Source organism: Patagioenas fasciata, chromosome 3 (assembly GCF_037038585.1).
Source record: "Patagioenas fasciata isolate bPatFas1 chromosome 3, bPatFas1.hap1, whole genome shotgun sequence".
Classification (NCBI taxonomy): Eukaryota; Metazoa; Chordata; class Aves; order Columbiformes; family Columbidae; genus Patagioenas; species Patagioenas fasciata.
In genome coordinates, this window is record NC_092522.1 from 29,116,391 (window position 1) to 29,141,868 (window position 25,478).

Consider the following 25,478-nt stretch of genomic DNA (forward strand, 5'->3'; position numbering starts at 1 on the left):
AGAACACATAGCTTGGAGTGTGAAAATAATTGGATTTTTTTGTTGTTGTTCATGTATCGCTGTCAGCAATAGTAAAGATATGCAACCAGAAGTGATGTTGTATCAAGAATAGACACCATTGTATTCTAACTGTGATAGCTTCTAAGATCTAATAGCACTGAAAATTAGTAAATAACTATTTTTATCACTAAAGTCAGCAGTTCTGACTCAGAGTGTCCACTGGGGAAATGAACTTTGAGTAACAAGATTTTTAAAAAACATTGTCACTCTTTATCTTAACTACACTTCAAAAAGGAATGATGTCTATTATAGAAATGAAAATATACTAGTGTCATTACAAACTAATGAAGAATGTTACTAAGTACTTATGTCAATTAATATTACTGCACATTAAAACACTGTGATTCTCAGGGTCTCCAGCTGGGGGCACTGGGCAAACACAGAAACATGGCACTAGCCAGCATGAATGAGACTTGTCTCTAGTTCACTATTCTAATGAAGGTGGGGCGGAAACCGGATGTGAGATACAGTTGTCATTCTGCATTGGGAAATTTTTTAAGATGAAGTAGATTGGGTTTTCAAAACTTTTTTGCTACTAACAAACAATTGTACTGTTTTATTTTCATTACCCATACGTCTTCCAGTTTCTTTTGCAAAACTAAGAATTGATGATTCCATAAGAAAACCGTCCCCTTAATCAAACCCATCAAATTCTATTGGTCCCAGGTAGAAAAGTTATTGTAAATTTAAATTTGTTGCCATCCAGCTTCATTGAATGTTTCCAGCCTAGCATAAATCATCGGCTCTACCTGCCTTCAATATTGCTATTTATTGATTTACATCAAGTGAAGAGCTAGGAAAAAACAGAAGATGCTCCTTATTAACGTACAGTGTAAAGCCCAGCATGCTCTATGGTCTGTATGGGCCTGTACACACACAGCTTTAGCATGTAAAACAAGACCTAAGGAGGAGATACTGCATATTATTTTGTTCAAGGAATATCAATTACACTATTAGGAATATGTCGTAGAGACCAATGGTGGTTACATGGTTTCAACTTGTACCATCTAAAGAAAGTATTATAAAATATCAGTTCAGGAATTCATAGCCCTAATTTTGTTTGTGAGGTTTTCTAAAACAGGCCAGGCAGATGACTTATACATTTACCATGTTAGAAGTGAATTGGGTATTCAAAAGTGGAATTTGATAATAGCTACAGGAGAATGCATGAAAAGATGAATATAAGTATTGGTATTGCACATCTGCAAGTGGATCTACTGATAAGGAAAGCAAGCGTTCAACATTGCCAGGCTCATAGTAGCTTAGATCTTCCTTCCAGTTGATATTTTTAACTAGATTTTGCAATAGTGAATAGATTTCCTGGTCCCGAATCTCCTGGCTTTCTATCTGACCTCTCTATTACGGGTTATGAATGCTTGCAAAGGACTGAAGCCAAAGTTTTTGTTCACGTCACTGGCTGTCAAAACACAGGGACTTCTGTCTGGTTGTAGGTATTTAGTTTTGGAAAGGCAGGGCAGAACATCTTGTTCATCTTTCCTCGTGCTTCTCCACGAACACACACGCATGCACACACGCCAACGCAGAGAAACAAACCAAAGCCCTAACCATGCTATACTTCTTTAGTGTCTTGCATGTAACCATAGAAAGCAATCTATAAATATTAAAGCTTCACAGCAGCAATAGCATTAAACCCATGAGGTACTTAGAAAGCTGAAATTACTATCAGCTGGTTGATTGCAGGGTTAGGAAAGGTTCAGGAGTTCTAATTTCTAGTACTTTAATCTAAGCCCTCGGCCAGGAATAAGAAATTAGCCTGGAATTAATGATCAACCTTGTAATAACAAAAGTTTGTTTATCCCTTGACAAGCAGTGAGCAGTACCAATTTGGTTTTATATGATGCTTATTGTTGCAAACCTAGAAGATAGGTTTGGTGTTTAATATTTCAGTGTTGTTTTAAGAAAAAGAAGTTGCTCCTGGACTTTGAAACTTAGAACGAACTAAATGACACATGAATAAATATATATTAATCATTTTTTATTAAAGTATCAAAACAAACTTGAGAATAGAAAACAAACTGCTTTTAATGCATTTCAAAAGTTCTCCTGAATAAAGTATACCTTTAGAAAAACTCATGCAACATACTGCTCCTGTCCAGCTGTTTTAAACATCCTTTTTTTCTGGGCACAGCCGAATGAACTTGAGTACCATCATTTCTAGAGTAGCGTGCAGGAGCACGCATGCACACACACACATACAAGCAGTAGAAAGCAGCTATGACGGCACATATAAAGAAATAAAAATAGATTATCCTCTTGACAATAGTAGTGGTACCATGTTACCAATTGGCATGCTAAGTAAATAACACCAAGCAACAAAAGCATGACGCCTGCGTCACCAGTGATATGGTTAAAAGCAACCATACAAATTCCCTAAGGGAGACACACGAATTCTGTCATATTCTAGTCTCTGTGTTAACACTATATAACAGTAGAGGAGACAAACAGTTTTGTCTGCTGGTATTTGATGCGCAAAAGGCAAAGCCGAGGTGCATGACACTGGGATGATGCCTCGGTTTTGTATTTCCACATTACAGAAGTCAAATACCAGTGAACACGGTTTGACAAGTTTATTGTAACACACTTCATGTATATCCATTCTCTGATAAACAGCTGGCCCAGTTCTACATGGAACTTGCCCTCTCAGCCAGGGAGGTCACAGCAGAAGCCCCAAACTCTGCGTACAGGGCATGAATAAAACTCTCATTGAAGCCTGGGGAAGCTCCTTCCAACACACAGAAAGACAATGGATTCTCAGGACAGAATTGGGCCTAGTACATCAAATTCTTAATACATTCACTTTTCAGATACATGAAGTACATGTCTTTAAAACATGATATAGGACATTACAATATATCCAGACCTTAGGAAAATGTACTAAGAAGTTCTGTTGCAGAATATAACAATCATATAAGGATCAAGTATGATATCTGATAAACTCATGTGGGACTTGTAGGGTAAGAAGCTTATGGCTGAGGTATCTTCAAGTTTAGCCTTTAGAACAAAACCACAATTTCAACACTGCAGAACTGGTGTAAAATATTATGTACTGTAAGCTCCATTCTTATTGTCTGCTTCACTTAAGCTGTGACATTGAGCAGCCAGACACCGCTGATTGAGGTACAGAATTTTGGAAGGTATAATCTCTGAACCCAATTGTTCAAGGTACTCAGTGCCTCATCTGTGGAAAAGATGAAGTGTTTTCAATAGTGGTGTCTCAAATACAACTGGTGAAGTTTAGGAATAGATAATATTAAACACCACGAGATAAAAGTACAAAGAGCACAACACTTGCGTTTTCAGTTTTATCTTGCTTGCAGTATTTATTAACTCTACTCATTACGATATTAGTGATAAATAAGGATAAAATTCTCTTTTACAAAAAATTGTAAGGTTATATTTTATAGGATTAAACAATCTGAGAATTTCACAGAAACATCAGAATTTAAACACTCATAGCTCCAACTGTTTTGTCCAGCAGCTCTTCTACCAGTTCAAAACCATCTAAAGTTAGTATTTAATAAAAAAATAAAAACAGTTATTCACTACATCAAAACTCTTGCCTCCTTTTGATTCTAAGTAACACTTTTGACTGTAGTTGCCTCTCAAATGTAAAATAAAAGTAGCTGCAACCGTAAGTTTTCCCTCTGAATCATCTGGCAAAAGGAAGTAATCCTGACCAGGATGGCACAAGCTTTGTCAAGCTCTTATGCCTGTAAGAGCTATCTGCATACGTAGAGCCACTGATGTCCGTGGACATTATGGAGTGAGGGTTAATAGGATGAATTAAGGCTGGCAGGATTAGTTCCTAGATGTTTGGGTTTTTAAACAAAACAAAACATCCAACTTTTCATAATTCATTCAGTCCTGCAGTTCTTTGCTCAGACAAAACCTGTAATGATATCCCTCCGCAGTTATCCTCCTCTTTTTGGTGGGTCCAATTCACTAAGTCACCAAGTGGCGGTACAAGCTGCTCTTGAGCAACTCAAGGAAAAATTGTAGTCTCCAAAGGGTAGTAGGTGAGGTTCCATCTCATGAAATACAAACTTGGTTAGATGGACGTTTTGCAAAAAACATTTCTTTGTCACATCTACTAGGTTTTCAAATCCAGTCTCTGAGATGAGTCACAGAAAAAACCCACACAAGTGTTGTGAGAAATAAAGACAAAGCTTAGTTGGAACTAAAGACTTTTTGTGTGTGTTAGGCTAGAATGCAACATTTTGTATTGGGACATTCTGCCAGAAACCATCCTTTTGGAAACTTCAAAACTTTAAAAATACTCTCAGTCTGCTTTCCCTACTGGCAACAAGGAAATGTAGTGTCCATCCAGCACAGCTGTCGGTACCACGTGCATCATCATCAGGAGTCCTAGTGTTCTAGCACAAACCTTGTGAGTGCAGATACTGTGTACTAGCAGAGAGCTAAAACTTCTGAAGCTGTTGTCTGTAGCTCCTAGGAACAGCGAGTATGGCAGGTGCAAAACCTATATTTGAGGCAGAAGACTCTTCAGTTTGATTGAGACCAGATCTTCCAAGGGGAACAATCTCTGTCAAGCCAAAATGATTCTTTCAGCTTAAGAAAGCATTCTGCCCTTCCTAAAGGCTCTTGACTAATAGAATCCTACACATTACGTCAGATCCTCCATGGATTCTGGTAGTTGTTAAAAACACTATAAATATTTCCACATTTGCCATACCACTTAACCTTGTAATGTGCCTTCTTTGATTTGTTGAATAAAAAGATTCCTTTCATCTTCAGGTGTCCTTCCGTTTTGTGCCCGAACTATACAAGTGGGCCTGTGAAGATTTAGCATGTATATCAAATGCTGCTTCTCATTCTTTAGCTCTTCAATCTGGGCTTTTAATTCTGCATTAATAGTTTCCAGCTTTTCCGATTCCTAGTCACAAGGGACAGACACAACTATTAGACTGAGCAGTTCACATAGTTAATTACAGTGTTTATCTAATAGTTGCAGTCTTCTATTGGTGGGAAAGTATATGCGTAGCCGAGAAAGAAATTGCATGTTCTTAGTGTTCTGTAATGGTGAAACTACACATCCCTCCACTGATACTAGTCTAAAAACCACCTAGACTGACAGTTACCTTCTGAACTGAGTGTAACAAAAGCTGAAAGGCCAAATGCAGATTTGTGTTGAATTACAAGAGCAGGCATCCAAAGCACTGCTGCTACCTTCCACAAAATTACTCTGAACTTTTTTGGGTCAAAAATTTACCCAAAATTATCTACACTTCTTTTTAACTCCCTAGAACATCATATCACTTATCTGAAAACCCTTGTTAAGCTAACAAAGTAAGGACATAGTTTCCAACCTGCCCCCCCCAGCCCCGCGCCACGGATATAGGGATGAAGACAGGCTGATGCTGGTGCAATATTGTTTTATTTTGTGGCAGAGTATGTAAAGACAGTACTGGAGCCTTAGGAGAGAGACTTCAGGGCTAAGCTACTGTGCCACTTACTTCATAAAGAAACCAGAGACCACTTGTCAGTGTTTATAGCCTCCTGGTCTCCACAATGGATGTTATATGAAATGAGATCTTACTACTTTGTGTTCAAGGTACACAAAAAACAGTTCGAATTCATATTATCCCCATAGACAAGATTGGTCTCTGAAACAGTAATCTCTTTTGACTCCTACCATGCTTTCACTTTTTCCTAGTTTTAGCCAGGCTTTATTCAATATGTAGCACATTCATTTTTTTAATAGCTAACGTTTTGATGGGTTGACAGAGTTTTGAGTGACATCTTTCTGTATTTCCTACTACAACAGTGCCCCTGTGCTGTCTGTTCAGATCTTGGCAGGATGAAAGAATAAGAACAATTCATATCAGTCACTTACTTTCTGCAAACATTCTGTTTTTTCCTTCTTTTTGTTTCGGCACTTTGCAGCAGCAATTTTATTCCTTTCCCTTCTTCTCTTTTTTCTTTCATCCTCTTCAGGAGAAAACTATCCCATAGAACAGATAAACACAATCCATAAGGCGTTGTAAATATTCGACCTGTATTTTGATAACTTCTGCATTTTTAAAAGCAATATGTATAGTGTTGTCAGTGCTCACATCACAAGTTACATAAGGATGTGATTCTGACCTTGCTTGCTGTGCAGTAAAATGTTAGTAACTCCATTAGAATTGTCAATAAAAAACTGGAGTTTGGATGGATGTAATCCATGTGATGGATCATTTTAAATCAATGGGACTCAAAAAACTCGCCAGGCATCTCCCCAGACTGACTCCCACATCCCCATCTCTTCTCCCTTTCCCAAGGAGGAAGAAGTACGGGAAGCAGAGCAGGGGATGTGGCATGAAGGAGGCAGCAAGAGTGCAGAGAATTACAGGCAGTGCCAAAAATGGGATGTTAACACACTCCTTCAAGCTTGGGTTTGTTTCCTGTGGAGGCTCAGACCAAGGTGTAGCGATTTCCCTAACTTCAGCCATTGCTCGACTTTATAAGAGGAATATTTTCCACAGAGATTATTATTTAAAGTAAAAAACTAGTGTGGACATAGCATGACTGTGCATGCCTCAGTGTAGCCCACATGGGTCCTACTCCCCTGTCCTCACTGAAGTACAGCTGCAGTGACTTATTCCCAGATCAGCCACAACTGGGCAGGGAAACCAGATCAGCTCTTGCTCTAATATCTGTACAACATTGTCCTTAGTTCATAATAAAAGATAAAATACCTAACTATAGGTCTCAATGGAAATAAGAAATACCAGAGTGTTTCCTAGAAGCACTTAACAGAAAGCCAAGCAGCAGGCTTGAAAGGATCAAATATGGTGGAGAGGGTTGTCCAATAGAATTACTGGTCTTGTGGTAAAATTTTGTTAGAGAATTAATCATTTACACTGAAATGGTGTTTGAAAAGTCGTACCTCTGTTTTCATGACTGATGTTTCAATTGGCCTTTCAGAAACTGTCACCGTGTCCAAGGTAGAGGACATCCTGTGGGACTGACGCTTGTTCTGAATGGCGAACCTCAGTTCCTCTTTCACCAGTGGGGTTAAATTTGTGAAATCATCAAACCCCAGTGACCCTGCAGGGGACAAAGTGGGAACAATTGCGGAGGCGCTGACTTCTAATGCAGACACCTGGCCTGAGTGTTGGACCATCATTTTGCTGAAAAGTAAAAAGAGACAATAATTATAGTCTTTCAACAACTTTAGAAAGGCAAATATCTCTTAGAGGTATATTTTATAATGTGAAATAATACTGTATTTCTTGCATTGCTTCAGTCCCCACTCCCACCTACCCCAATCCCTCACTAGAGTCAAGCAGTTAAGAACTTGGTCACAAGTAAAAACTTCTACTCTAGGGTACCTTCAAGCTGTTATTTAAAAATAATATTAGTATTAACACATCACACAATATCTAGGTCTTTCTGAAACTTAGTATGGAAAAAGTTTTAAACTGGCAATGTGTGGCAAATTAGAATCAAGAGAGATAATAAGGAAAACAAATCAGAAACCAAAGAAATATTATTATTAATTAAAGCACAGAAGGAGTGTAAGAGTATCTCCATCCTCACAGCTATACCACCACAGATTCCATCTTCAAATGAACAGTGTGCATTGATCTCAGCTACGTTTAGGCATAGCTCAGAGTTCTCCTAGAAGCTGAAGTTTGCTAACCAAGACAGAATCTGTCACAAAATTATCACGCTCAGTCTTACATAAAGTTGTACATCTGGTTATAAACTCCTGAAAAACAGTTAACAATAAGAGATGGCACAAAGGTAAAAGTCTATACATGCTGAGGCTTCAAAGCACAGGCTGAGTTGGAGGGATTGAGTCACGAAAAACATGAAGCGGTTTGTTTAATTCCTTTGGTCTTGTAAAATCTGAAACTGTCCTCGTGTGCCCTCAATGAGAGGTTTGAAATTCTTAAATACTTATGGTTAGATCTCCTGCTGATATAAAACAGTGTGACTGAAGATACTTCAGGGGAATTATGCAAAGAGAAACCCATGAAGGAACTTAATTTCTAGTAGTTTTCCTGAGAAAATGAACCTACCCAACAGTACTCTCTACTTTCCTCTTTTCAGTCATTCTTAGTAATTTTTTAGCCAGTTTTGGAGGGAGAATGGCCCTCTGTGTGCTTTGTGAAAACTGGTGACCCCACTGAGAGGCAAAACTCAGCAGTCAGCCATCCTGACAACCATTGGTTTTTCAGCTTTCTTTGGTGTGTAGGGTTTGTGGTCTTTTTTCCCAGTTGCCGCATGGATAATTATAGCATGTGTTATCTACCTTGATTAGGAATGTAATAGTTACAGGAAAGTCAATTGTAATTAACTTAGTGCAGGTAAGCAAATAGTTGCCTTGGGGCAGCAGTGTGGGTAAGTTAAATTTCCACATGGTCAACCTAGAATTGCATTGTTCCGTGTACTCTACATCTGTAGCCCAATGAGAAATGTTTGGGGTTGTATGCCTTGACAAGAAGACAGATTTTACTCAGAGACATCTAAAAATACACCATAAATACACACTGGTGCAAATGAGAGTAGAATCTGGTTCATTGCTAAGTGAGGTAAATATAAAAATGTGAGGACAACGAACTGCCAGTTGGAAGAAAATGTCATGTCCAGCTGCAGAGACTCCCTCACTTCTTCCTCACCCAGTGACCACAGAAGAGCTCAAGGTTTCCAAGGGTCTGGGGGTGAAGTCCTGGACCCAGTGAAATCAAAAGAACGTCTTCTGTTGACCTCAACGGGGCCAGGATTTCACCCATAGTTATTAAAGATGAGGAAATTATTTAGAACAATTTGTTATTCAGAAAGACCTTGGGAAATTTATGTAATTCTCTTCAGAAAGCCCCTGCTCATGAGTCACTTTTAAAGTACTGATACGGTTTAATCCTATAATCTCAGAAAACTAAACAGCCACTCTTTTCCAACAAGTCAGAAATAGCCCTATAATTTCCAGTTAAAATCTTCCCAGCATTATTTGTCATTTATCAACGTTCAACCATTCAACTCACTTAAACAGGCGAATTCCAGATGACACTGAACCCTTCATCGCTAGCAGAAATTTTAGCTGTTTTCACTGAATGTCAGTCCCCTTGGCACCCAGTGGTGGTTTCATTCAACAGAGTTAATTTTGTATAATTCAATCCAATCAGGAGCCTTAAACTAACAGTAAAACCATTTTCAAGCCTACAAAATAATTAATGGGGCTAATAATTTTCCAGCACTGGTGGTTTATTCAATTATTTTTCAGTTTAGGTGAACTTTTAATTAAGGTCAGCAGTACCAGAGGAAAGCAAGAATGTTTGTGTTTTAGTAACATGTCTGAGAAATTGTGTTAATTGTGGATTTCTACTTGTTAGTGCCAAATGTACCACAAGCACCAATCAAACCCTACTATAATGTCCTTAGGTACTCTCATCTGTCTGTCATTAGTATATTAAAATAAAAAACCAAGGAACAGGAGGGTGCCCAAAGGGAGAGGCGGCACAGAGGGGGAAGTGTCCTTGACTACAGAAACTTGCTGCTGTCCTGCCCAAGCAGCTCACTGACCTTCCAGACATCCTGAAAGGCATCTCTATTTATTCAGACTTTAGGGAAGGGAGGGCCTACCAGGGGGCTGAGGCTTGTGTAAGGATTTCTGCTGTGAGCAGAGTCCCATTTTGCACGGCTGTTTGCCAGTGCTTTACTTTCCTAGAACAAGGCTTCTGGACAGTGCCTGGGAGGGAAGGGCTCCATTCTGATAGTCAGGAGCCACCGTGAAACAAATAACAAGAGTAATCAGTCTTATGTGAAATCTACTCAGTAAGCTGAAAAGATTCCCTTTCATAACAAAGTAGATGTTTTCTAATTTCTGAGGGACAAATCTGCTTTTAGAAATGTTTTACAGGAATGATAATTAGATTTTGCTATTGAAAAAAATGCAAGAGGTTGCCCTTTATTTCCCTAGCTTTTGTACACCTCGTACTTTTATCTCTGTCTATAAGCCATCAAGAGCACTGTCTCATTTTCACTGGATTAGTAAAGGCTGGGGAAACATTAGGAATAAGAATATCAGGCCTTAAAGTGTGATTAGATCTGGCCCTTTCCGATACGATCTCTGTTTACTTTGTTAGACCACGCACGTGGATCTCTGCTCCAAGGCTGGTTTGAGTCCTTCTGAAGTTACTGACATTGAAGGTGCTGAACATTTCACAGACCTGCACTGGGAAGGCACAGCTTGTTCGCAGTGTGAGTTAATGCTTCATTACTTTATCCTTAGTTTTGGAATTCTCCAAGGAGAATACCTTTTCTGTTAACAGTACCCTCCCAATTCAGCTAAATTCGAACAACTTCATTCATTCATTCTACCCCTACATTTTGATTGTTCTTTTGCTGCTGATTCTTTCCATCTACAGTCAGCTTTTACATCTCATTTGCCAATAGTTTAATTTCAGTACATAGTTCCTAGCTGTGCATTTCTATTATTTAAGGGTATTCTTGTTTAATAGTAATATTTAAAGTGACTATTTTCAGTCTCTTCTTTTTTTTTCCTCCTAACTGCAGATGGCTGACTGTGCCTCTTGGTTTTATTTCTTCATATGAATTCCTTTTCCTCTGGTGCTGATGCAATAAACCCCGATAACCATTGAGGTTAATCTTAAACAGCATTAAGAGCAATTACAGTTCACAACCTCTGTGCACGCTGGTTGACCTTAAGCTTTCTGACATCCCACATCATTCCCGAACCATTTTCTGCTGCCTCCAGCTTCTCAAATGCTGTTACCAGGAGGAAAATTGATTTCCAACAGGAAACTCATTATCTGAGACAAGTTTGCTGTTGTGTCACGCCTGACTTGATTAGGCAACGGCTTAGCAACTGATCTTCATCTCAAGACGCGGGGACAGAAAGAAAAGTGAATGTCTCTGGGTCACACTGAGAGCTCCCACTCATTTAATGCGTATATACAAGAGAGATATCTATAGGCGGCAGCGAGGGGGTTACTCATGGCCTGGCCAGTCCCGCTACAGCCCCTCAGTCCCCGCGGACCCTGCGGGAAGCCGGTGCCGCCCGCCCGCGCTCCGGCAGCCCCGCCGCTCCGGGACCGGCTCCCTCCGTCCGCCGCTGCCGCCACCGCGCGGTGCCGAGCGGCGCTGCCGGCCCGGGAAGAGCCGAGTTCGGCGGGCTCTGTCCCTCCCTCCCGGCGCTCACATCTGGCGGCAGCCCGGGCAGCGGTTCCCCCAAATGTGAGAGCCTGGAAGGAGCCGCGAGGGCTCGGCGGGATCTCACGGGAAGGCAGCGGCACCGCCGCACCCGACTGCGCTCCCGCCGGAGAAACTTTTACCCCTCGCCGCGGACCCCCCGGCGGGCATCTCCCACAGAGCTCAGTCCCTCGGCACAGCGAGTGGCGACGTCTCCCCGTCCCCGCTTCCACCTACCTTCCTCCCGCTGCTGCCGAGGGAAAGGGCTCCGCACCCGCCCCGCAGCGCTGCCGTCCCGCCGGCGGCCGCCGCCGCCTCCTCCTCTGCTCCAGGGAGGGCAGCTCTCGCCGCTCGCCGCTCCTCTGCTACTCGCTTCGGTTGCATCACTCCCCTTATATAGCCGAGCGGGTAGGGCTGGTATTTACTCTGGCGGCGAGTCCCGGGCTGATGTCATGCTATTAATAGCCTCCCCGAAAGAGAGGGCGGAGGGAAGCGGAGCCCGTAGCGGTGATGCAAGGCTTCCCCGCCGGCACGGCTCGGAACGGCTCGGCACGGCTCGGAACGGTGTGGTACCATTCCGCGCCGAGCCTCAGATCCTCAACCCCCTTTCCCCATCCTGCCTCAGACGACAGCTAAAAGTTCACTTGACATGAAGAGGAAGACTTCAGCTTTTCCCCTAAGGAGGAAAGACTCGTTTAATGAAACGACAGAAAGCCAATTTGTTGTTGTTGTTGTTGTTGTTGGGGTTTTTTTTTGTTTGTTTTTGTTTTTTCCTTTCGGGGGAAATCAGGGAGTTCCTATAGATGAGAGGGAAATATGGTGGTGGCTGTGGTAAAGGGGTTTTTGTTTTGTTCTTTTTTGTTGTTATTTGTTTGTTTCCATAGCTTCCTGGTTTGTTTAACAACAGAAACTGCCTTCTAACAGCCCCCAAAGTGCTAGAAAATAAGATACGTCAAAAAAAGCATTTACCCAGGAGAGGGCAGAAGGCTTACAGGGAGATGCACAGTGTTATCCAGTTGAATAATATTCCATATATAATATATACAAACTTGTCATTAAGACAATCTTCAAGTTTCTGTACTAAACATAGAAAGATCAGGACATTTCGCGCTTGCGGATGTTCTAACTAAACCGATATGCTCATTCATATATAAAATGTATACCCTGATCACACACTCCAACTGGCTAATTTAATAATGTTCAATGTGGCTGTGTTTTGATAATAGGTACTTTGTCTCAAGTGGTATATTCTGGGATGTATTAATGCCTTGGAGCATTTTATCAAGGATATCGATTTCTAATACTAGTTTGAACGTCCCTCTGTATCTCCTCTCTGTGAGCACACGGCTGACTGGGTGTATATGTATATATGTAAATGTACACATTAGCCACACAGACAGGAGTAGTAATCTCAGCTTTTTAAATGTCCCAGTGCTAGCATGCTCAACTTTGCAAATTTAACACTGCTATTTTACATTTAATTGTCTGCTTTTGAAAGAAAAATAATAATCTTTTGGGGAAGGGAATGAGCCTGGAGTAATGAAGTTGCCTTTCCTCCTGGGGAAGGTGCAGTCGCTCCCTGTTCTCCTCACACAATGAAGTGCCCTTTGTAGAAGCAGGAGTAAGTTCTTCTGACCTACCTGGCAGATCCCTGCTTACAGCTTGTGCAAGCTGCAGGCTTTCTTTTTTTTCCACTCACCTACAGATAAACCATTCTCAGCTCTTTCAAAACATGTTTGTTGGCTTATCTTTGTTAGCCTGGGTGAATCAATGTCAAGTATAATGCCAGGCAAAAACTTTGCTCTTCAGGAGGGTCTAGTGCAAGCTTTAGATTTCAGCTTGGTGCAGCCAATGAAGTTCTTTTGACTTCAGAGGCATAATGTTATAATTCATGCTGTGTTCAAAAACAGCTGGCACAGTTTTTCTCAAGCCTAGAAGGAAAAAAAATCTCTCTCAAGCAGAGGCCAAATGTGGAAAATTTCTTCCCAAAAGATAATTGGTTGGAAAGTTCTGAGCATGAAGTTATTGTGGAAACGTGTTAGCAACATCGGTTTTAGTGGCGATGACCAGGTGCTTGCTGTAATTCTGACAGAGGTTTAGCAACTGCTTGTTCTTATTCAGCTAGCATTACCCAAAGTGGGAATTAATTTGGAGTATTTTCAGCTAAGCAGAACAATGTCAGAGAATAATGAAGAGGGAAAAAGCAGCTCCTTCATTCAATGTGGGCAGAAGTACCCTGGAAATCCAAGTGTTGTTATCCTGTTGTTTAAGGGTCACCGACATCTGCACAATAACAACACCTCACCAAGTAGGCAGATTATGATTTTGTTTTGAAATCATATAATCTTGCACAAAACTAAAGCAAAGAGATTTGTTCGCTACACAAGACTGTTTACCACTGCTGGTACCATTGTTGCCTGTGAGCTCCAGGCAGTATTAAAAACTGACAGCGAACTAGTTGTGTTCATTCTTGAACTACTCCTGACGTGAGCCAGCTCCTCCCTGCAAAGCAAACAGAGAGGCTGTTCTGTGCGCATTTGAGATTAGGCCACTGAAACATGTCCTGGCTTGAAATTCTTCAGTGAAAAGAGAAAATGAAACCACAATGAAAAATAAACCCAGTTTCACCGTGTCACATGGGTTTTGTCCTGCTGCCCTTTAAAACTAAAGCTAACCTGATCACAGTAAGGATGTAGGATCACACTCCAGTTAAAAAAAAAAATATATATATATATATTTATATATATATATAATATTAATAACTAAGGCTATCAAGAAGTTAAAGTAAAACCCAGTACAGCCACCAGATGCTGTAATGTTCTTTGCCAGTTTCATTTTCCATCTCACAAAATATCTTTAATTTGCCTGCCTCTGAACATTTACTGATCCTTATCCATTTCATTTCTCTCTTTTGTCACAAACTTCAGGGAACAGTCCCCCTGAAACAGCAGTCACTTCACAGACGTGACATTCATGTTCATTATTTCTGCTTTTCCTTAAGCCAGGTACAGTAGCTCATCAACAGAAGACTGATAAGAATTGGGTCTTTCACTCTCTGCAGAGGCATTAGGCTGAATATCCCCCCGCAGTGTGGTCCTTGCAGCTCTCCATAAGTTTTGGTGTAAAAAAATCCTTTCCTTTACCTTGTCCTGACCAACTCCTGCCTCCATATCCCTTGACACCACCTCATACACTGTGGGTACTTGAATAAAACTAAAATATTGCTGTCTCCTTGTTAAACAGAGCTGTAGACATCATTATACAGATCAATGGAGTCACATCCTTACAGCAGCAGCTTTCTGCTGTCTCCTATCTTAACATTTATGAAACAGTAGGATGTCAGTCCAAGTAACAGAATTCAAATCCTCTCGTCTCATCCAGATCCTATGTTGGTTTATGGTCATGCAGTTCCATCAAATCCATTTGGTCAGGTGAAAATATAATGAGATGTAAATAAATAAAATGTGTAGTGATATCTTAAGTAAAACCTGTGCCTCTGTGTGCTTTGCTGTTTAACTGTGTTAAGTTTTGAAATTACCGTAACACTGATGGGTCCAGTTTTTCCCTGCATGGCACACATATGAGAAAGAGGTTTCCAGAACTCAGACTTATCATGTTATAAAATCAGCACAGAATCAGGTCTTTTGACTCTGCCCAAAAAAATAAGTATTCTCCATTTCTGTGATGGGAATGAACTTTCACTGTGCCTTTTGCTATGGAGTACATTCAGGTCTGAATCTGTGTGATAAGACTCCCCTGTTCCACAAAACACGCTCTAGTTTTGAGACTATTTTCCCATCTGACTGGACTGACACCAGAGCTGAAACTTGGAACCATTTTTTCCAAGGTTTAGATCACTGCTGCTTGAACTACAGGAGCGATCTGCAGTACGAGCAGCATCACCACCCCCACCCAGCCCAGGGCTTTTCAGCTGCCGTCTGGAGACCACCTGGGCATTTGTGGGATACTTGCAAGAATTTACCCAAGAAGTGATTAAAAAAAGCCCCAAGCCTACAGCAGTGATGATCAAATTCACTCTGAAAGGTTTGGATGTCTACAGGGCTAAGGGGTCCAAAAACTGAAGGGAGCTAAAACCCCCAGAGCCAGAGGACAGACTCTCACAGAAGCTGTATAGCAAATGCTGGTCTGCCTTACATTCAATACCACTCAAGTGGTATTTCCTTGTACAGGAAAATACGTGCATTATTTGAACTTCTTTTACTCTTTAACACTGAAGATAAAACTCATCTGCTCCTTGCTTCCTCTCCTCAGCTTACCTTTCTCTTACTGCCAGTTTCCATCACTATCTGATAAACCCTCAATACATTTGTCTATTATCTCCTTTTTGGATGCTCCCATTTCCTTCTCTCTTTTGCTTTGTTTCACTAATAACCCCTTTCCCCTTTCCTTAAAACAGCAGCTTCTCCTTTTCTTTGCCACTTCCCTGTTTCTCCCCCTCTCACTTCTCTCTTTTGCCTCCCTGTATCCCTGGATTCCGTCATTTCCCTTTCTGTTCCCTTTTTCCAGCGTTTTTTTTTCTCCCATGGGTCCTTCTGCTCCTGCCCCTGAAGCTTCCTAAGTTTAAATGAGTCATTTTAATTTTCTCTTTCGCTTTCTGTCATTTTACTTTTTGTTTCTCCACTATTAAGGCAGAGACACTGATAATAAATTACCAGTGGGTGCAACAAAACGTACATTTCAGGACCAGATTCTGGTGCCCAAAATTATTGTGAACTTTAATGGAACTTTACTAAATTAAATGTTCCACAAGGTTGTCAGTCATTATATATAGTGCTTTTGGATTGCAGAGTGTATGGCAAGTTATATAAACAACCCCACTCTCCAGCTGAGAGACAGCCCTGATGCTGGCCCAGTCAAGCATATCTTTAGTTTCCTCTTGCTTAAGCCTTTCAAAGTTTTTTGTTTTGGTTTTGTTATTGTTTTTAATCAGATGGACTTTGTGCACGGGTGGAGGAGCTGGCTATGCACCATAGCCTGTAATTACAATTTCTGATCTCTTTGGATACATCCAGATCGTAGCTAACAAGGAAAAGAGGTCCCACATTTGAAAGAATCACATCTTAAACTAGACTGAATAAAGTAAATTCACTGGTTCCACTGAACAAGATGAATCATACGCCAGGTATACTAATTGCTCCAGGTAAGCATAAATTATTTCTCTTTTATGGTGCCTTTATAGTCACATCCATTTAATGGCAAGAAAAGCTCCATCTTCACAGATTCTCCCCTTCATCCCTCCCTCCACAGCCTTTCCACCTTGTAACAGCATGCCAGATTTTGTCTCGGGGCAGCTAGAGATGCACAGTGAACTTCATCAATGGCTTTATGTGTGAAAAAATGATCATTGATCAAAGCAAGTACTGAGACCTGATCCAACTGTTACTGAAGTCAATGGAAAGGTTCCCCTTGACTTCAACAAGTGATAAATTTAGCCTCTGCGACTATGAAAAATCAGCATTTAGTCACACTGTTTGTCAGAGTACAAAACACTCCTCTTGAAATGACTTGAAATAAATGCTTAGAAATTATTCACTGATGGTGTAAGTTTCCCTTAGGTGGACTAATGTAATTATGATTCATGTTCTGTAGTCTTCTGGGTAAACATGGAGTATGAGAGGCAGCGAGTGAGAGAATATGTCTATTTTTACTGTGCACAAATATTTTGGATACATTATGGAATCATCATGCTGCTACACACAAGACATACATGTACATACCCCTATAAAAACTACCCATTTCCACTGATTGCCCTTGGAATTGTGCGTATACAAAGAACGCTCTGGGACATAATATCAATGATACTTCAAACATCAGTTGTTATCTGCCTAGTAAATATGTAAATTACTCTTTGCCATAATAATTACAAATGCACATTTCTAATTATTAAACATTGATTTCTACATAAATAGTATTTCAAATAAAAACAATATATGGCACAGATTTGCAATTTACAGAAGATTCAAAACCAACGCTGCCATTGCAACCTTCACTCTGCTTATCGTTTGTCCTCTCACCCACTTGACATGTGCCTTTCCATGAAAGGAACGCATGAATGATCTTAACTTTCAACCTCTTATCTTTCCTGGTTTATTTTTTTTGGCTTTAACTGTACAGGAACTTGCCCAGATAATAAGAACGAAGTGTAAGTAAAATGAAACCGATAGAGCTGCACACAGTTTTAAAATTAGATTGCCTTAATTGCAATCACAGAAGCATTCCCTGAACCCAAATCCTGACTGCTCTGGGAGTACTGGAGGCTGCTGATAAGGACACCTCAGCAACGGGGGAAGATGCAGGGTGTCACTGCGCCCACCTGGGGTGCCCCACAACTGCCAGTCCAGTGGGGAATGTCACCCACTGTGGGGTTCTTCTATCCGGCGATTCTTTGATCCAAGGTGGTTACACAAAGACAAAACTGGCCTCTGGGATGCCCCTTGTCCAGAGGTGTGTCCTCACCACGAGGCTGTAAAGTCCAGCACCATCTGGTTTACTAAGTGGCTTGTACTTCATGGTGGGACAACTTGAGCAGGAGAAGTCAAAAGAAAGATTCCTCCAACAGCACAGCTGCTTGGTTTGTGGTTAGATCATTTCTCCTCAGAAAGAGGGAACATGAGTTTCATTCCTCTCAGCCAGAGGTGAGAACCCAACTCAGGTCTTTCCCTCCAGATCAAGTGCTCTCGCTGATGGCATTTTATCAAAAGACCAGCTCAATCCTTAGCCCAAGTTTAGAAAAGTTTGGGGCCATGAATGCCTCAGTCATGGTGATACTTAACTCTGTGCTGCAAGTTAGATGGCAGAGATGGGACATTCATTCTCACCATGCCCAGCTTCCTTCTGTGGAGCTGGGCTTTAGTCCTTCTACACTGAAAGTTATTATTAACGAGGCAGGAGTCAAGAAATGAGAGGGATTATTATTATTATTATTATTATTATTATTATTATTATTATTATTATTATTGTTATTATTATTACTATTATTATTGGTGGTGGTGGTGTTGTTATTACTATTTCTTTGTGATTTTGGATGACCTGCTGTTTTTCCTTTGGTTCTGTTTCCCAGCCTGTTGAAGTAGCTGGGATTCCCAAATGGAAATCACAGATAAGGCTGCTGTATTTTATTTTTATGTCTAATTTTAATTAGCACTCTAATGGGCCATCAGATCGCAGCCTTTTGTAGCTGGATGCCCTCTAGATGAATTATTATCTATTCTTACTGCCCAATGTGTGTGTCATAGGAGTATTTAGCAGCCCCAGTAAAGATTCTGGGTACGTTTTTCTTATATGCAAGAGTTTTTATGTTAAGCTCTAAAAAGGCTAACAATCTTTCAGCTGTCAAACGGAAGCCCGGATTCAGCACAGCAATTAAATGCACAGCTGAGTAGGCCCCATCCAAAAATCTTGCCTAACTTAGCACTCGCTGTTCACAAAGAGCTAAAGTAGCCTCCATAAAATATTATAACTTATTTCTGTGGGATTATTCTTCTAACAGATTTGGTATGAGAGCACCTGACAAGGTATAATATTGTGGTCTTTTGTCAAGGCATAATATTGTTTTTTGTTATTTTGGTAGTTTTATTATAAGTATGGGCTGATCAATTAATTTGTTACAGAACTTTGAAGTATAGTAATTACTGTTATTTTTCTAATACAACAAAGGTTTTAGAATTTGAGTGGATGCTGAATTATTGAAATAAACAAAAACCTAAGATCTTTAAAGAGAGGTAGAGCACAAGACCATCATTGAACACAGAGCACAAAAGCAGAGTGTTTTCTCCACCTGTTACACTAAAGCCTGCATTGTTAGTGGATTTTAGAGGAGTGCCTAGTTAGTAAAAAAATAAGTTATACTATATTTTATAACCATCTCTAAGGTAAATTCTCTTGTTATTATTCTTTTTCATTCCTAATATTTGTGATTTATCAAATAATTAAAACCTACTTTTTCAGAAAGTTATTCAGGAGTAAACATTTCCTGCACTGAGCTAGGAATGAACAGGATTAATATCCGGCTGTTTGCACACACCGTCCCACACACCCGTGCATCCGAGGCCATAGGCTTTGCTGGCTGAAGCGTTCTTGGAAGCCTTCCATGCTGAACTGAGCCTCCCTGCAGCAGCTAATGTGTGTCGCACATAAGCAATGATGACTGGTAAGAAAAGCATTTTCTGGGACTATAACGATCAGCTGGAAGAGTTTTCATACCCGTATCTGTGCTCAGCTTGTCATTTACTGACAGGAGAAGCATTTCCCATCAGGCATTTTTACTGCCATATTTCATGGAAGTATAAAATATAAAGAAGAAAAATGGACCAGCTCTGCTTTCCTAGTAAAAATTAAACTATAAGTGCAGCAAATAAGAAATCGTAATAAAAGTAGAAATAGGACTGGACCCAAGGCCCTGGGGACTGCAGCGACCAGAACTTGGAGGTAGGAGAGCTGTTACGTATAGAGAGATTTTGCAAGCTGCAGAAAAAGAGGAGACAAGCAAGAAACTTCATCAGGGCAACTGCAGGAAAAAATGCTTTTTGGTTGGTTGTCTGATCAGTTTTGTATGAATTGACATTTGTTATTAATAGGTAATTTTGTCCCATGTTCTACAGAACCATCTCAGGCTCTTTGCAGCATACAAGTAAATGTAAGAGTAAAGCAGATTTAGAAATATGATGGAGTTATTAAACTAATCTAAAGAAACAAAATTAAGTGGATGATTTTCTAAGTTAAGTATCCTTTTAAACTTGGAATTCTGTGCCTTATAACTAACTTCTTTTTTTTTTTTTTTTGATCACTGCTTCCTGAAACTATTTGAATAATAGTTTGTACAACCATATTTAAGAAGATTTTGCTTATGCTTTGGCTTCAAGGACCAGGAAACTCAGAAAATCCTGCTGAACAGAGGGGATCAGTGAGGTGAACCAGAATATTGGTTAGTGCATGAGAGGGCATTTTGGTGGTTGTTTCTGCAGACAGAAAGCTGTCCTGTGAAAGCAATCTCTAACAGATACAGATGGAGCTAGTTAGAGTAGGTGCTTTCGTATTGTCAGGACTTATCAAGACATTTAAAAACCAATGTGGGAGTATCTCCTCAGATACCATTTCTGTCAAGTTCAGTGCAAGGTCAGCTCCAATTAATTTTGCAGGGTTGTACCCATAATGAGAGAGGACTGATTCTCCAGATCTGCTGATTATCACTTCAAGAGTCTGCTTTCTTTTGCAGATAAATATGGAAGGCTTTTTAGTGATACTTTACACATGAACATACACACTACTTTAAAACTGCAAGGACCTACTTAACTGAAGACACTATTGTCCCCCTGTATACAGAAAGGAGACTGTGATATGGAAGCAGCCATCAGTCAGCATGAGAGAAAAAGTAAAGATATAAAAATGAAATAGTCCTGTAAAAGTCTGTTAGGAGTATTCAGTAGATTCCACCGTGACTTCATGGTGTTCTGTGCAGGAATTCAATATCGTATTGCTCCACATTAAGGGGGGGATTTACAATTTTCAAGGACTCGGTTTCCCATAAAGGGAAAGTATAGTTCAGGTCTATTTAAATTTATAATTTTTTCCCATAAATGAGAGCTGATCAAAGTAAAACATGCTTTACCATCTCATTTTAAAGAGACAGATGCTTGTCATGTTCTGGAGGGGAAAATTGCTTCCTTGCTAATGCAGAAGTATTTCTTGCCCTTGTATAAGCCAAGGTGTTCTACATGGTATCAGAAAAATTGTGAAATATTTAGTTAAGTCTACTTTCAAAAGACAAGTGTTGTGGCACAAGTAGGTATCAGGCAGCCTCTAACCCAGCCTGAATTATGAATCTATAGCTGTGCCCAGCACTTCAGAAGGAGTTTAGCTCGAGTTGGGATTGCAGGATCAGTCCTATGACTTGTTTGGAAACCATAAATTGTGCTTCCTGGCTTTAGTGAGGCTGCATCTGTTAGAACCATTTATACACTAGTTCACTTTAATCAGATAGATAAATCATCAGTGGCTGGAGCAGAAACTGCAGATATGACAGAGTACCCAAAACAACCCAGAGTAGCCAAAAACTCCCCCCAGATTTAAACTGGCATATGTGCTTTCATTTAATCCCCCAAGGATTTGGCTTGGGGTGTTTTATCTTGATATTTTTTGTTGATGATTTATTTTGTGTTCAAAGCATCTGCATGAAGCACAGAAAATATCTAATCTAGCATGCAACATTTAAATTCAGCAGGTCTTTTTTTTAAAGGCGATTTGCACGTTGTGCAAAAGTGGGTGTTTAGGCTGCAAAGTTTTCTCAACGATTTCCTTGCTGATCTGTACAATCTCTTGAACTCAGGCTGTAAATCAGCCACATGTTAGGCTGAGAAATGAAAAGGAGCTGTCATAGCAAGTGTGATGTGCACACTGTTTTCTTTGCAGAGCCTGCCAGCCAAACATGTACTCAGTTTGTTGGGGTTTTGTTTACAATTATTACAGGTCTCTACAATTTTTATTTAAAATAGTAGTGGCAAATAATAATACAACGTAACATAGCAGACCAATTCATTTTTCCATGCATGCTCTGTATCCTTAAAATATACATGTATATGTCTAAGCTTTTGTAGGTTTCATCACCAATGTGAATATATGTTAAAACACTGTCCTTTTCCCTTTTTAAAATGCTCTTTGCAGACATTTTTACAAGAGGTGGTGTAAAAGCAGCGTTCCTGGCCACAGCCTGGCTCTCACGCACACTCACGCAGCTTCTCCCCCATCGTGGGTGTTCCAACCACAGGGTACCAGTAGGGTAGAGCCATGGGCCTCCTCTCAACCCATGCTTGCAAAATGTGTAGCAAGAGAACTTCACCATCCTTTGATTTCCTGACATAATCTATTAATTAAATCTTACTTATTTGTAAATATGCCTGCCCCAAATGGACCGCTTACAAAATGGGGGTTTATGATCACCCTTCTACTATTATCCTAGTCCAAGACCTGTGCTTGTCTCTTACTGCACCTGCTACATATCTGGCAGAGCTCAACAGAAGGGTTATTGGGTGAAATTTAGTGCCTGCAGGAGATGAGACTAAATGAGCTAACAGTCATCAACTATTATCATCATGGTGACTGTTAGCACCACGGTCGCCTACCAGCATAGTCATCACCTATTTTCCAAATCCCTGCTTCGGCCGGTAGAAGTGTCTTTGCCCTCAACACTTGATCTCAGTTCATTTTGGTCCCAATTCTCCTTTCACTTCCCCATGTGACTTCACAGACTCCAGTTCAGCGGCACTTCATTTGCACTAGTGAGAAGAGAGTTGAGGTTTGATTCCAAGTTCTCAAAGACCTTTGGCCTAAAGCCCATTTACGCTTATGTGATAAAAGACCTAGATATCTTGCAAGGTAAGGGGGGTAAGCATTCTCTCTTGGCTATTCTTCCTTCACTGTGGCATGCGTTATTTTAGACTTTACGTGTAGACCTTATGCCCACTGCAGTCCGAGAGGCCACGTTTCCATTGATGTAAGCATTAAACAGTATCAGGGTTAGAGCAGGCCCTAATTATATTACAGTTTAACAGGGAAACAGATTATGTCAAGTGGGAGGTCAGCAGCATATTTTTGGAGCACATCTCAAAGTTCACCGGGTACACGTCCTTTCCTTTTAGTGGAATATTTATAGTTTGTTTTAAACTGGAAATATCCTTTCTGTGAGTTTCTCCTGAGAGACATTTAGGACAAAGATGATGTGCAGAACCTCAACCGCAGCCAGCAGCTGCAGGAGAATCTGGATCCTCCTCCTTTTTCTAACCCTTCTGTGACAGATTAGGATGGCAACTTCAAAGTGGATGAGCTGTAGTAACCTAAAGCAAGCAAATCCCAATCTCCTTCGCAGAAAACCCTCACCCAGGGTTATAAACTCCCTGGCGTCCAGATCCCATATGTGCTTCAGCCAGCAAACTTCTTGTTTCTATGCACCTCGAAGTTTCATCTCTGCACAAGTGCTCAAACACACCTGCTACCCACCTAAGGGCCTTCCTTGGGGTTATGTCCAGTGGGTTCCCGATATTATATCTTCCCCTAGCTCCTCCAAGTTACGTGGTTTCTGATCATGCCTATCCTATGCAGTGCGAATGAGCACTTGCACAGGGCAGTCATGCCTTACTTTCAAATATCAGGTGCCTTTTAGGGCCACTTGCTTCAAAGAAGTGAGAACAGCGCTCCATTTCTGCTCTTAAAAAAATGCTTGTGTAAAATCTTCGAGCAGCCCTGGGAGCAAGGACCAGAAACAGAGTCTCTTCCTGAGCCAGCTGTCCTCCCCCTATTTTTTGCACGGCCTCAGCAAGGACCATGGAGTGTGCTCCTCTCCCCAGCTACAGTCTGATAGCTCAAGCAACCTCCCAGATCAAAAGAAACATGAGATTAAACCTTATTAGAGAACCAGTGGAACTGAACCTGGCTATTGCATATCTGTATTGAATGCTTGCAAGAGGCAGCACCACCTCATCCTCTCACCAGTGTTTGCAAGAAAGGAGCAATGCCTTGCTAAACCAAAAATAAGAGACCAAAGCACTCGCAGAGATCTCGGGTCTGTGGGTCTGAAGAGGACAGAGGTGCCTCCCTACAGCACCCCATCCACTGCTGGGGAGGCTGAGCTGCTCCCCACACACTTTGGTGGCTGATTTGGGAGCCAAGTCAAGGGGCTGAGGCCTTCCAGATTAAGATAAAGGCTTGTAACACAGGAGACCTAGAATTCAGGTATTGCTGTGACTAGATTTTGGGTGGCTGAGGTTTTATGGGAACTCTGTTGGCCCCGGAGCCTCTTCAATAAGTTTACATTTTACAGTAAGGACAGTAATTATTAACAAGGTGTGAGAAACCACTTTGTTTTCTTCTGTGCTGATCCAAATGCACCACCACCAGGGACAACTCTCTTTTAGAAAGCAGTGAGAAAACGTTTGGACAGGAAAAAGTCTCAATGCTTCCATAACCATCTAATTTGAACTTGTAATTTGACAGGACTGTCTCATGAGCATTTTTATGAGTGATTTAGCAAAGTTCAGTGCATCTTGTAGACATAAGGCACATTTCCATCCCAAAGTAAAATACACTTTAGTTTTTAATTTTTCTGGAAACATCAGACTTGTGTTGCTAGAAAAATGAAATCAACACATTAAAAAAAATAGTTCATTTCTTTGAAACATGCCACCTTATTATAAAATAAATATATTAATCCCATCTGATGCTCAAGATGTTAAAGTAAGCATTTATCGTTCCTACTAGAAAATATGGCTGTGTGGGCAGGCAATCACAGCATTGGAGTGTTTCATTTTAAGCTTCATATAAACTTGTTTCATAAGATACTTTGCCTATCAAATCACAGTAAGTCCCTCAACATAAACACCACTGCAATTTTATTACACGAATGAATGGTTACTTGTTTGGTGGTGGTGGTTTTTTGTATGTGGTGTGTGGTTGGGTTTTTGTGTGCGTATGCTGTTTTGTTTGATTTTGTTTTACTCTAAACAAGCGAAAGAATTTGGAAATTCTGACCTTGAAACACTTTCACGCATGCTTAATTTTAATTGTGCGTGTAATCCCAGTGAGTACAGTACTACTCACATATTTAAATTTAAGCACATACATAGCTGTCAGCAGGACTGAGCTTTAATATAGCACAAAATCTAATGTCTAATTTTTCAGCCTTAAAATTAATACCTTCTTAAATTCAGTTTTCTAAGAGAAGATATTATCACAGTATCACAGTATCACAGTATGAAACAATTATAAAAATGAATCTGTATCTAACACATACTTTAACTGATATTTATATTACAATATAGAATATTTCTAAGTATATATACCACAATAGATAATATTTCTAAAAAGTACTCAGAGTCATACAGGGGACCTGACACACAACCTGGTAGGAGAAACCCTTAGAGAGAGGGCTACCGAGGAAGGAAAACTTTGGAAAACTCTGTTTTCTGCTAGCATCTCCCCTGCTGCAGGAGCTTCCCCTCACATAACAGAGCAAAGTCTCAGCTTCAGCATTTGTTGACTTTGGTGATTTTCCTGCAGAGCAAATCTCTCCACGGAGGAGTTTAACCTCCTTGTGGTGCACCGTGGGGAAAACCCAGTAGCACTTCTCGTTGCATCCTGGGGAGCCATCGCTGTCCCAAACAGCAATATTTGCTGTTCATCAAAAGGTATTTCCTAATAGAGCTCGTGTTCCTGGCTAGTCTGCTCGCTTT

At 40.5% G+C, this 25,478-nt stretch overlaps 1 protein-coding gene across 2 annotated transcripts; it reads right to left on the reverse strand.

Annotated features, from left to right (window-relative positions):
- Positions 1-3,369: 3,369 nt before the first annotated feature.
- Positions 3,370-11,626, reverse strand: ATF3 (activating transcription factor 3). Of its 2 annotated transcripts, none has more exons than XM_071805998.1 (4): positions 11,476-11,626; positions 6,971-7,131; positions 5,936-6,043; positions 3,370-4,975 (listed from the first exon to the last, which is right to left on the reverse strand). In XM_071805998.1, exons 2-4 carry the CDS (start codon positions 7,037-7,039, stop codon positions 4,778-4,780), a joined length of 375 nt encoding a protein of 124 aa, XP_071662099.1. In that variant the 5' UTR covers positions 7,040-7,131; positions 11,476-11,626; the 3' UTR covers positions 3,370-4,777. The 2 variants fall into 2 exon arrangements, with proteins under 2 accessions (XP_071662099.1, XP_065690440.1); XM_065834368.2 differs by having other exon boundaries at positions 6,971-7,214; positions 11,476-11,585.
- Positions 11,627-25,478: the final 13,852 nt, after the last annotated feature.

Bases quoted from the DNA above. Each gene is read 5' to 3' on its own strand.
- ATF3 (XM_065834368.2), bottom strand. From the start codon at position 7,210: ATGATGGTCCAACACTCAGGCCAGGTGTCTGCATTAGAAGTCAGCGCC. The intron at 6,044-6,970 runs GTACGACTTTTC...TCTATGGGATAG, and splicing joins CATCAGTCATGAAAACAGAG to TTTTCTCCTGAAGAGGATGA. The intron at 4,976-5,935 runs GTAAGTGACTGA...CCTTGTGACTAG, and splicing joins AAACAGAATGTTTGCAGAAA to GAATCGGAAAAGCTGGAAAC.